Genomic DNA, 13577 nt, shown 5'->3' on the forward strand with positions numbered 1-13577 from the left:
TCTTTCCTTAGGAATCGGAGGTTATTACAACTCAGCGATTAATAACTTCCTGTGTACCTGCAAAGACACTCGAAATGGGAGGAGAAGCCTCCGCTGTGGGAACCAACGAGGGAACGCTGCTCTCACCTGGAGAAGTCACCCTAAGTCCACAGGATCCTCGTTTGCCCGAGATTGCTTCTTTCCCCTGCTACTATCAGGCAGCTGTGTTGCAGAGCCATGACGAGGCCAAAGAGCAGAAGTTTCCGAAGCTCTGTTACAGCCCCCAGTGTGCCTTGAATCTTCGGGAGTGGAAGTTTTGACTTCTATGCCTCCCGTGTCAACCCCGACCCGGGAGAGGAAGACTGAGGTTTTGGAAGGAGCGATGGCTGCTATGAAGGGGAAGTTCTACTGGCTGGAATATCTCCTGTGAAAGCCGGTGAACTTTTTTTCAGCGTCCCCGTTTTCAGATGCCCAGTAAGCCAGAAAAGATCACCTTGGAAGCTATATGGGACCTAATGGCAGCATTAGTGAAGTCTGTTGCGGAGTTTCAAGATAAATTAGAAACTGTTAATCATTTACGACACTCAGCCAGAGGAAATTAAGCCAAGACTGGAAATAGTGGAAGCTGGATTGATGAAATCCCAAGAATGTAACGCTAAAGTTGTGAAGGACATTTAATGTGGTTTCACGGAGGTTGGAGCATTTGGAGAACCATTCAAGACACTTAAATCTGAGATTTTTAAACTTCCCCAAGATAGTAGGTGAACTCCCTTATATTACTCTCAAAAAAAATACTTCACAGAAATTCTGAAATTCCAGGAGGGAGAGATTCCCTCAGGGGTAGATTTTCAAAAAACGCGAATAGGCGTACTTTTGCTGGCGCATCAGGCGCCAGCAAAAGTACGCTGGATTTTAGTAGATACGCGCGGAGCCGCGCGTATGCACTAAAATCCTGGATCGGCGCGCGCAAGGCTATGAATTCTGTATAGCCGGCGCGCGCCGAGCCGCGCAGCCTACCCCCGTTCCCTCCAAGGCCGCTCCGAAATCGGAGCGGCCTTGGAGGGAATCCTCTAACGCCCTCCCCTCACCTTCCCCTCCCTTCCTCTACCTAACCCACCCGCCCGGCCCTGTCTACACCCCCCCCATTACCTTTCTCCGGGGATTTACGCCTCCCGGAGGGAGAAGTAAATCCCAGCGCGCCAGCGGGCCTGTTGCGCGCCGGGACGCGACCTGGGGGCGGGTACGGAGGGCACGGCCACGCCCCCGGACTGCCCCAGGCCGTAGCCACGCCCCCGTACCCGCCCCCAAAACGCTGCCAACACACCCCCTAAACGCCGCGACGACCGGGCCCGCCCCCTGACACGCCCCCCTCGGAGAACCCCAGGACTTATGCGAGTCCCGGGGCTCTGCGCGCGCCGGTAGGCCTATGTAAAATAGGCTCACCGGCGCGCAGGGCCCTGCTCGCCTAAATCCGCCCGGTTTTGGGCGGATTTAGGCGAGCAGGGCTCTGAAAATCCGCCCCTCAGTGAATAAACTGTTCTATCTACCTGTGTCAGCAAGGAATAGAGATATATTACAAGGCAGTGTAAATAAAGGGAATCTGACCAAATTCTTGGAGGATTCGTCAGCTGAATTCTACGAATGTGGTACACTAACGTTTTCCTTTATTTCAGAAAGAGATATTATTGAAATTATGAAAAGATATTTTAGAAATATGGAATTGCCCTTTTGGGGCTTACAGATACGTGCATTTCCAGATTTTGCTCCAGTCACGCAGGACAGGAGAAAATAATTTCTTGCATTGAGGTCTCAAGTAGTTGCCATGGGCTTTTCATATGTTCTAAAATATCCCTGTAAATGTCTTAAAATCTCCAGCGGCGTGTTTTATCATTTTTTACCCCAAGCAATTAAAATCCTTCCTTAATGCTAGGAGGGTTGTTATTACCTCTGTTAAGTAGCCTTAGTGACAGGATCAAATTATAAATGAATGTCTTTATTTAACATTAAGCCTGATTCTTGCATTTATTTTTCTTGGTTTTTGAATCCCTTTATATTCTGCCCCACTTGGCAAAATTTCTTTAAAGGGGAATGCAATAGTGTTTGATTATGTTAAGATTTAAAATATGATTTCGAGAGGCTAACAGAGAGATTAACCTACCTTGCTCCGGTGAGAACTGAATTATTCCTGTGAAGATTTTTCTTGCTCAGAGAGATCGGGATGCCGGGCTCTCACCCGACGTCAGAGGGAGGCGCCGGAAGAACTGAGATAAAAGAGCGTACTCTCCTGGTGCCGCGCCAGCATGCCGGTGCGTGACTTTGCCAAACTTAGCCTGACTTAGCTATTATATCTGTAATTTTATCTCTGAAATAGGAACAATAAAGCGTCATAGGTCGGAACTATTCAATTTGTTTTCCTAAACTATTATGCCTGCGAAGAGGAAAGGGAAAATACGAGTATTCCCCCCTGAACCCTTTCCCTCGACTTCAACACAGTTGGAAATTCACAAGTTCCTGACACAGCTGGGTAAGCAGGGAGCTGAAGAATCTGTTGGAACACCACGCGTGGGAGAAGCGAGGTGCTCCCAAGATGAGGCGTTCCTGAGTCCTGACAGTAGACTGCCTCCAGCCCAACGCACTAGCGAGGATCAGACAGCTCAGTCGCCCATCCTTGGAACGGAGTTGGCGTCAGGGCAGGAGGGTGCCTTTTCCTCGACTATAGAAGATCTGGTGCAGATGACATCTAGGCCTGAAAAGGCAACACTCGAGGCTATATGGGACGCAGTGAAAAGTTTGAGCAATGCCGTGGTTAGGTTGGAGAAAAAGATGGACACTGTAACATTAGATTACCAAGGGAAATTACAATCTTTTCAAGTCCAATCTGTGGAATTATCGCAGAAAGTTAATGAGAACGAGAAAAATATTCAATCCTTGCATAAATTCAATGTAATGGTCGTTAAAGACCAATTAGCATCCTCTCATCGTTTGGAAATTTTAGAAAATAGGTCAGAATAACTAATTTCCCTCAGTTATTAGGAGAACTTCCCTACATTTCTCTTAAAAAATATCTTAGAGAAGTGTTGCTATATCATGAGGAAGAGATTCCTTCAATTAATATTTGTCATTTTTTATTGAAGAAATCTCCAGTACCAACAAATCTGTCCACCTTCTTGGAAGATTCCAATTTAGATGTAATTCATCGAAATACCTTGATTGTTTCCTTTATTGTTACTAAAGATATCAGTAATTTGATGAAAAGATATTTCCAAAAATTTCCTACAATGTTCCATGGTCAGATAGTAAAGATTTACCCTGATTTAGCACCTATCACAAACATTAGATGTAGAGAATTTTTGGCCTTAAGACAAAGGGTAACCTCGTTAGGATACTCCTTTTTCTTACGGTATCCCTGTAAATGTGAAGTAAAAAGAGGGGAACATCAATATGTTTTCTATCAAACTGACCAGCTCCAACAGTTCCTGGATGCTCAAAATCCCACTGCTTCATCCCCATTATCTATTAGTGAGCCATCGATTGGGGTGATACCTATAAGTGAGTAACTACTTCTAGGACATTTAAGTAAAATACCAGTTTGAACTATGTAAAGCTGTTAAAATAATTTGTTGTTTTCTTGAATATTCGCCTGTTCTATTTCAAAGTTCCTTTAATAGCCTCAATTTTCACAATACAGTAATTGTAAATTAAAATTGTTTTCTTTTTGAAATTCCAGATATACAATCAGATTATTTTTTGGAAAGTATTAATTGTAATACTTTATGAGATAATGTAATGAAAGTATTTTCTTTGTATATTTGGATGGAAAATTATAAATAAAGAATTTTAAAAAAATGTGATTTCATGTATTTGGTCTATTACATTTCTATTTTCTGTAAGTGAGATGTATCTTGCTGTAATGCTTAAAATGATAAAAATAAAATTAAAAAAACAAAAACAACTTTTTTCCCCATTCTGTGTCTATGGGGAAAAAACCATAGTGCCCTTTCCTGTATGTCTGTAGCAGTTCCGTAGTTGGATTATCAGGGTCCATCTAGACAGTTCCGTAGTACATATTTAGATATGTAAGTGACAAGGTCCTGTATAGAATATTGTCATTTGAAGCTTTCTAAAGCAATTTAGAAATAGACATGTTTAACTTTTTTCAAGGAAATTGGCCAACCATGCAGGAATAGTGTTCAATAAATATGGTAGTTTAGGAAGAATTACCTTTATTTTAGTTTCAAAAATAATTTTATAAGTAAAAAGTTTGCAAAGGAAATAAACAATTGATATTATGATATTAATATACAACTCATTCAGAAAATCAATTGATAACAAGTCAAGCAAATTCTCAAAAAAGGGGAAGTTTCCAAAACTAGATTTAAATAAGAAAAACGAAAATATTACCAAAAATTTAACTGCGGTCAAGTTGAATAGCAACAAATTGGGAATTTCTTATCAGTAATATTTCAAACAAATCAAGTGTCCAAATAATATTCATGAGAAGTGATGCTGGCCTGTAAGATTCCTTCAATGCTAACTTTTTTTTTATATATAAATATATGAATGTGAATATCATTTTTAATATATTTTTTTATTTTTTGAAAGAAATTTACAAAACATACCTTAATCAGTGATTTTAGGAGTATGTCTTTGTTTTAACATAGCCCATCCTGGCCCAGCACCTTTGTGCTATGAACTGCCTTATAAATAGCCTATTCAGTTTACGCATAATGGATACTGGCACCTTTGAGCAATCTGATTAGTAACCGAGCCAGAATATGTCAGGTAGACCACATAACCAAGTGCATGGATTGGCTATTTGTTAGAAACATATGTCAGTGGGGAGTGATGGAACTAGGCACTTCCATTAGCCTCGCTGTGGCTCCTGTTTTTCTGGGACCTGGTCACTGCCTCATTGCATCATCCAAGGGCATCTGGGGCATATAAAAAGCTAGCGCTAACATCCCTCTTTGGGGAGGGCTCGGAATAGGCCCTTCCATCAGTCTCGCTATGGTTCCTGTTGTTTCAGGACCTGGTTGCTACCTCATCATATCATCCAAGGGTGTCCGGGGCATATAAGAAGCCAGCATTAGCGGAAGACAGCCACTTAAGATATGCCCCCCATGTCCGATTTTAGACCTGGTCCAGCTTTCAGTGTGTACAATTTATAAGTAGCAGAAAGTTACTCTGCATGTGCTCCCATCTCAACCTGCTCTCAACCTACTCTGGAGACCTTTTTGCATTGCTTACAGAAACTTGGAGTAGTTGGCTCTCACTCAACCCTGATGGTCAGATTTCTCTGAAGGTGGGAATATCATCTTCGATGGGAACTATGCCTAGAGTTGAAGAAGTTAATACTGTTCTTCCTTCCCTTGAGCAAGATGGGAGAGCTCTTATCAGTAGGAGATGTTTTTGTCATGTTCTCCTACAAATATTGCAACAAGAGATCATTCTATGCCTTCAAAACCTGCAGCAGTGACCTTGGACATTATGAATAGCTGAATGAACTCTGAAAAGTTGGTTTCTTCTTAAATAGATGTTATGATGGGAAAATTAGTAGGGATCAGTAAGAAGGTAGAGGAGCATTCACAGTTGCTTAAAGAAAAAGATATGGGAATTAAGGAACATAAGAACATGCCATACTGGGTCAGACCAAGGATCCATCAAGCCCAGCATCCTGTTTCCAACAGTGGCCAATCCAGGCCATAAGAACCTGGCAAGTGCCCAAAAACTGTTGTGTTTGTGACATTGTGGACTCTTGGTTACTGCGGTGATGATTCCGCCCACGGGGAGAGGCCCCATGGGGAACCGCAGTGATAGGCTGAACGTCAAGGAACAGACACAGAATGGATGGAGGCTTCATTGTACTGCTGTAGATAGATGTTGTAGTCCGGAAGGTAGGTACTGAAATCCATGAGGTGCCAATATGTTCAACAGGCCCGGATGTAGAATCTCAGCCAGATGTATATGATAGGCCGCAGTCCGGGGCAATGTCGCGGCTGGTGGGTGGAGTTGGAGCACCGGATCGTAGAGGTACTCACAGAAAAGAAGGCGACTTCCTGGTGGTGGTGTGGAGGGACCAATGGTCCATGGTGCGAGATACTAGTAGATAGGCCCTTGAGCGAGTACCTGAAGTCCGATATCCTGAAATGTAGAAGAGAGAGAGAGACCCCTGAGGAGCGGTTGTCTAGAGCTTCTGTGGAGCGAGGCCCTTCGAGTGAAAGCAGCGTCTAAGCGTACAGCTTAGAGCAGTCAGAGTAGCTTAACCAAAGTCTTTGCTAACTCAATGGTGGTAGCGAATCGGAGGCTTGATATACCCAGAGGTACTGATGGGGACGCCCCCGAGGTTCTCTCCATGATGTGTATTTGAGCAGAGGAGATGTGCGCTCGCACACCCTAGGAGGCCACGGGAGTGAGCATGGCGGACTGGGATGCCCATGCTAGTCTGGAGACGCCGAGGCACTCGACACCAGAGGCAGCCATCTTGCCCAAGGAGGAAGAGAGAGGAATAAAAGAGGTAAGGCAGAGTGGTCGCAACAGTACCCCCCTTCAAAGGGCCCCCTCCAAGACTTCTTCCATGTGGTCTGGGCTTGCGTGGATGTGCCAGATGGAAATGACGTATCATTTCTTTATCTGTAATGTTGGCCAGTGGTTCCCAGGAGTTCTCTTCTGGACTATAGTTCTCCCATGAGATGAGATACTCCCATGTCTTGCCCTTTTTACGCATATCAAGGATGTCATCCACGGCATATTCAGAGAGCTCCGGGGGCAACAGCACAAGTCCAGATCACAACGACTCAACAATGTGTACGCCGGCATGCTGAAACACTGACGAGTGCTCCAAAGCAATAGAGTTCTGGCGCCGGAGGACCGGAGCACTAGCTCCGTGCGCCGTAGTACCGACGCACGCGCCGGAGGCATTCAGCACTGGTGTGCACACTTTAGCACCGGCACACAGCAAGAGACCACAGCCCCAACTGTGCACCGGCGCACGAGCACATATGCTGAAGCACCGTGGAACTGGTGCGTGCGCTGAAGCGCATCACGACTGATGTCAGCCTATGCATCCACCAACATGCCGAATCACCGTTGAGTGCGCGGACACGCCAGCATATTCGCGGGTGCACCATCGCGTCCAGGCATATTCAGATGTGTCCATTGGTGCACAGACACAGGCATGCGTCCGCCGGCTGCCCAACGCTTCCATGATGCACCGATGAAGGATTTACCATCAAATCATTCTGCCCTGCAAGAAGATACCAGTGCGTATACCACCGCACCATCCTACTTGTTGCAGGGATCATTGTCAGGGCATAAGTGCACTCAAACCCTTCTAACCCTGTGTAAAAAAAAAAAAATAGAAGGAAGAAGACATGGCCTTTTTCTTCGTCAATCACCAGCAGGGTTCAGGACTCCGGGACCCTTCTCTGAAAAACACACAAGATCTCCGAGAGACATCTTATTCCAAAAGACCAAACGGCGGCATACCGCGGGCATCACTTCACTCGAGGGGCACTAGAACTCAACTATGGTACTGTCTCAGCCGACAAGGTCCCTCCTGTTCCAGTTTCTAACGTTTATGCGGTTCCCTAGGAGTCTCCTTAGAGCACAGCTATTTGTGGAGCTTGTTGCCCACAAGATTCTTCCCAGACCCTGCTCAACTACTATGACCAGTCTCCTTTGCAAATCTATCTCATTCACTTCCTGAGAACAGGGGCACCACAACCTCTAGGTTCTGACTCATAAAGTCCGTAACCACGCAACTGTGTTAGAAATTCTCCAAGCTTTTTCTGGCACCCCAGCGAAACCTAGTGTGGGGACAAGACCTAGCAATCCCCCTTCGGAGAATTGCTAACTTCCTATCAAGTACATCTCAGGTTCCATCTACCACAATCTCATACTTCAGAGTCTAATTCCCTCAGACTTCGATCGGGAGGGAATCCGCCAAAAAAAAAAAAAAATTGGGATCATGAACATACCAAGTACTAGCCTTCATCCCATACCTACCTGACAAGAGAAGTATATCTCATCCTTTTCGATAGAAAGGTGCTCCAATCATCACAACTACATGTGCCGATAGAGAATCACATAATTTATATGTCGCAGTCTTCTGCATGTCTCCACTCTCTAATGCCCAGGACACCTGGCCCTTGAGCACATGACATAGAGGAAGCTTCCCTAAACCAACTCCATTACCTCTAGTTGCTGAGCTTCCTTGCGGACGAGCGTAGTTGTCTTCCCGACACCCTACTGTCAAGCTGGCACAAAAGATCGAGATTCTGGACTAGCGGTCAGAACTATGGACTCTGAACCATTAAAGCCAGGATTCAATTCCACCTGGCAACATAAAGTGTAAACAACCTTTCTCACCTATGGAAACATTTCTCTGTCCGCAGATCATCCATCCAGATCATCTTTCTAGACAACTTTCTATGTAAACCTCTCCAATTCGCAGAGTACGTGATGGTGTTCCCGAACCCCTCGTCAGTCTCCAAAAAAAAAAAAAAAAGCTATAAACAATTTCAGTGGCTCCATGTTTCCATCAGTGTTAGTAGGAGACAGAAACTCCCACTTCTTTCAAATAATAATACTAATGGATACGGACTGCTTCTCAAAACCATTCTTCAGTCCTTCATCCCGGGGATCACACTGCCTTTCAAGCAGTCATATGCTTACATATCAATGCACCCCAGTACCTGATGCTACCTCGTTATTCCAGTCAGGTAACCATTCGGCCATACAAGATTCTTCCATGCAGCCTTACTTTTTCCCACAAACATTTCACCAAATACTGAGACCTGATGTTGCTGCACCATTCGTTGTCAGAGGGAGTAAGGTTTTTCCCTATCTAGACGATAGTTTCCTGGTGCCATCCATTTCAATGCTACCAAGCGGCAGACTAAGCAGGAGTTCTTGTCTAGACAAACTAGGACTCCTAATCCAAAAAAAAAAAAAAAAAAGGAAAATGAGGTCAACATTGCAGTCTGTTCAAACTGCAATTCATAAGAGCCTACATCGCAAACTTTGACCAATTTTTTCTACCTCACCTAAGATCATTAACTCTCTCTCAACAGATTTTCAACTCTACTTCACAGTACTACACTGACAACCCGCCAGACCATAACTGTTCTGGGACACATATGGCAGCCGTCTCCATACTTCCGCATATGCGCTTGCATATACACCACTTGCAGTGCGGACTTGGACACGAATGGTCTCCATTTCTCTACATTCATTGGCCACTCACCTTCCTTGGTCTGCAGTAAAAAAAAAAAATAATAATAAAGGGAAAAGGGGATGAACTCACAATGGTGGCTACTCCTGTTGACATTCATTGGGCTCGCCCCTAACTTCACTGTGACATCGAATAGTACTCACTACAGCATCTGAATGAATTCAGATGCAAGCTCTATCAACTTCCTACATACACACAGTGCACATAAGCCTTCAGGATTCCCTATAAAAAAAAAAATAATAATCATGATTCACATGGAGTCCGACTTCCATTGTTTAAAAAAAAAAAAAAGAGTATCCAGCTCCTAGAAACTCTACGAAGAGGCAGTTCAGAGACTGGATCATGCTCCTCGAATATCCATCTCACTTCAATCAATTACCTGCCCGGTACTGGCGAGTCCAGACCGGAGAAACTCAATACCACTTCGCTCCCACAAAGGGAAACTAATTGCAAAGGTAACTCAAGACATACTCTCACTAGACGTCTCACTAAGGTGGATCTCTTGCAACACTGTACAACAGGAAAATGGAGAACTTAATTCGATTTCTCTGAGCTCACTCGGACTTCAGGTACTTTTCTCATCGATTGGTCACAATGCATATTTATGCATTCCCTCTGATACCAGTCATCCCTCGAACTCCAGAGATGCATAGAAAACCGAGCATATCGGCCTTATCGCGGATATGTAAAAAAAACCAAAAACAAACCAAATGCATCTGTTCCTCATCGTGCCAACATAGCCAACACGTCCATGGTACAGTTTACCTAAGACGGCTTTCGATCCGCAACCCAATTCTCCTGGACGCAGCTCATAGCTTCTTCCCTAGGTCCCTAGGACGAGAGATCATCCTCTCCATGCCTCTTTACACCTTATGGCATGAAGATTGACTAGCGCTTATCTACCTTTTTCTCCTGTCCTCAAGACAACTCTCCATTACATTCAAGTAACAGGAGGTTTGTCCCACTGGGCTTCCGAGTGTTCATCAACAGTTATAGCCCCCTTAACTGACCACCTGGCCGATTTCTGTCCTGCCTCCATCTACAAGGCAGCAAGGTCATGGCAACTCCTCACTACGAGTTCCTGTAAGCACCATTACAGCTTATTACCTACATTTAGAGGAAGAACCTCTTTCATGTTACTCCTTGGTGTACATATTCATGTAGGGCATGTTGCACCTGCATCCATCTTGCAAACCACTAGTGCCATGGCACATTACCATGGATCTCGAATAGCCAATACTTTCTTCCTTTCAACCTCTAAACACTTGTCTCCTTCGCTATCTCTCACAGAAAGGTGCTTTTCCTGGTCGATTTAACTCCTACTCGAAGACCAAGTGAATTACAAGCATTGGTTCACTACCCATTTTTTTTTCTGCACTTTCACCACGACAGGGTGACCTTGCACACTTACCCGAATTCTTTACTAATGGTAATGTCCAGTTCTGCATTCACCAAACCATCACCTTACCCACGTTCCATCCAAGCCTATTGCAATTAACAATAAGGCAAGGTGACATACCTATGATCGTAAGCGTGTGCTGGCATACTACAAAAGCACACTCTGTCACCCAGTCAACCCTGACAATTGTTTTTCTTCATCAATCCAAATGCACAAGGGCATCCAGTGACAAAAAGAACTTTACCCAAAGAGATATCCAATTATATCCTTTTTCAGCGATAATAGAAAGTTGCACACGCTATCTACGACCCTACGGGCACATCATGTGCATGAGATGACAACCTCGATTGCCTTCTCTCCATCAATTACCTCTCATACACATCTATGAAGTGGTGAAACGGTCACCGCTACACATTTTCACATCCCACCAGCGTATACACAAATAGACGGGGATGATACTTTTGCGACGGACTATCCTACAGAAGAGCAAAATTCTAAACAAATACAGCCTTCATAGGAACTGTCCGCCACTATTTTCGTATTGAGCAAAAAAAAAAAAATTTTAAATGACACATACTAATTGCTCAATATGTCAGCTGGGGATTCCCATACAGCATGGCTAATTCAGCTGCTTATCTACGTGAAAAGAGCGTTTGCTTACCGTAAACGGTGTTTTTCGTAGATAGCAGATGAATTAGCCATGCTGACCCACCCGCCTCCCCGGCCAGTTCTAGCACACCTACCTTGCTTTCATACTGACTGAGGAGCCTGAGGTAATCCTGTCAGGATACAGGAGGGAGGGAATACCTAGCTAAAAGTCATTAATAGACTTTGAGAGCTCCGCCACCTAGTGGCATGGAGGGCGTACCCATACAGCATGGCTAATTCATCTGCTATCTACGGAAAACACCATTTATGGTAAGCAAACTTGCTCTTCCCCTCAAGTGACTTCTAGGTTGGCTTAAGATAAAATGCTGCTTGAACCCTTCCTCCTTTCACATCCTGTGTCATATCAGACTGGTATGGAAGTGTAAAAATATATTATGAAATGGATCCTTTCATCTGTGATCGCTTCTCACAGTGCACCATCCCCCTTTCCTTTCCCCATGCTCTTCTTGCTTGTTTCTTTTCCCGTTCTGACACTCTTCCTGTCCTTCTGGTCTCTGGCTCGGACCTGCCTGTCCTCTTCTTAAGTGCTGAATTTTTGTCTGCAGGAAGGTCTACATGGATTATAATGCAACCACCCCACTGGAGCCGGATGTAATCCAAGCTGTGACAGAGGCCTTGCAGGAGGCTTGGGGAAACCCCAGCAGTTCATATGCCGCAGGTATGGGCTACTGGTGGAGGCAGGTCCTAGGAGAATAGAAACTCTTTACATTTGAAAACAGTCTGCGTTTGGGGGAAGCGAGTTGCATATGGGATCTGCGTTGAACTGAATGAACGTTTTGGTGGGCTAAAATGGAAAATTGCTAATTGGCTCATCTAAGGGCTAAAAGGGAGGTTCACACTGGCGTTCTAAAGGGGATCTCGCATGATAAATGAGAGAAAACAAGTAAAGCTTGAATATCGAAGAATAGTGAAGGAATGGGGTCACAACTCCACTTAATACAGATGGTCTCTCTCTCTGTTATAATTTATGCATTTTATATAAAATGGTTTTCAATACAAAGCACTGAGCAATCAACAAAGAGGTAGTACAACCATAATGCATACAAATTTACAAGGAAATAAACTTAGATACCAAAACTTGAACCTTCAACCTGATTAAAAAGAACTTCCACGAGTGCCTCAATACGTTGAATGTTCACTAGAGATTTTCATCCCCACTATACAAAGCCTGCTTCCACTGCTTCCCTTTGCCTCACCAACAGGCCCTCCTTCCTCAGAACAAGGTGCCATGATCCTGCTCCTTTTTCCAGCCTGCCTTGCTCCCTGTTCCAGCCTGCACATCTCCTAGACCTAGCCTTGCCCAGTTCCCTTCTACTCCTGCTCACCTGATACCAACTCTTGTTATGGACCTTGACCAGGTTTTTTGCCTGCCGTCTGGTACTGACCTTTGCTATGGACCTTGACCACATTATAGCCTGCCCTCCGGTTCTGATCCTTGCCACATATCCTGTTTACATCTTGCTTGCTGCCTGACCCGATCTTTGACCTGCACCTGGCGTCTTTCTCCTTGTCGCCCACCCTGACTTCAGCCTGGCTCTGGACATTCTCTCTTTGACCATCCCTAGGGATAATTACGGAAATCTTGCTGGCCCCTGGAAACCAAGGGCTCAACCTGAGGGGAACACGGCTGGTATAGGTGAAGGTCCAGCTCGGTCCCATTGAAGGGTGTGTCCACCAGCTGTCCGTGTGGGCCTAGTAGGTTCATCTGCTATGCTGCATCAACTACGCGATAGCACAAGGGCTCACCACCATGACAATGCAGACCACCAGGTGAGCCCTGGTGGTCTGCAACCTTTCAAAATAGAAGAGCCATTTCATGTTTTTTTCTTTAAGAACATAAGAACATGCCATGCTGGGTCAGACCAAGAGTCCATCAAGCCCAGTATCCTGTTTCCAACAGTGGCCAATCCAGGCCATAAGAACCTGGCAAGTACCCAAAAACTAAGTCTATTCCGTGTTACCGTTGCTAGTAAGAGCAGTGGCTATTTTCTAAGTTTACTTAATTAATAGCAGGTAATGGACTTCACCTCCAAGAACTTATCCAATCCTTTTTTAAACACAGCTATACTAACTGCACGAACCACATCCTCTAGCAACAAATTCCAGAGTTTAATTGTGTGTTGAGTGAAAAAGAACTTTCTCCGATTAGTTTTAAATGTGCCACGTGCTAACTTCATGGAGTGCCCCCTAGTCTTCTATTATCCGAAAGAGTAAATAACCAATTCACATCTACCCGTTCTAGACCTCTCATGATTTTAAACACCTCTATCATATCCCCCCTCAGCCGCCTCTTCTCCA

The 13577-nt window shown here is 44.6% G+C and overlaps 1 protein-coding gene across 2 annotated transcripts in view; it reads left to right on the forward strand.

Annotated features, from left to right (window-relative positions):
* The window catches only part of SCLY (selenocysteine lyase), a 94584-nt gene that overhangs the window by 26296 nt on the left and 54711 nt on the right, over positions 1 to 13577 (forward strand). For both annotated transcript variants that reach the window (XM_029615991.1, XM_029615992.1), the window contains exon 3: positions 11825 to 11937. In XM_029615991.1, coding sequence (XP_029471851.1) covers positions 11825 to 11937 — 113 coding nt within the window. The remainder of the gene's footprint in view (positions 1 to 11824; positions 11938 to 13577) is intronic.

This window comes from Rhinatrema bivittatum, chromosome 9 (genome assembly GCF_901001135.1).
Source record: "Rhinatrema bivittatum chromosome 9, aRhiBiv1.1, whole genome shotgun sequence".
NCBI lineage: Eukaryota > Metazoa > Chordata > Amphibia > Gymnophiona > Rhinatrematidae > Rhinatrema > Rhinatrema bivittatum.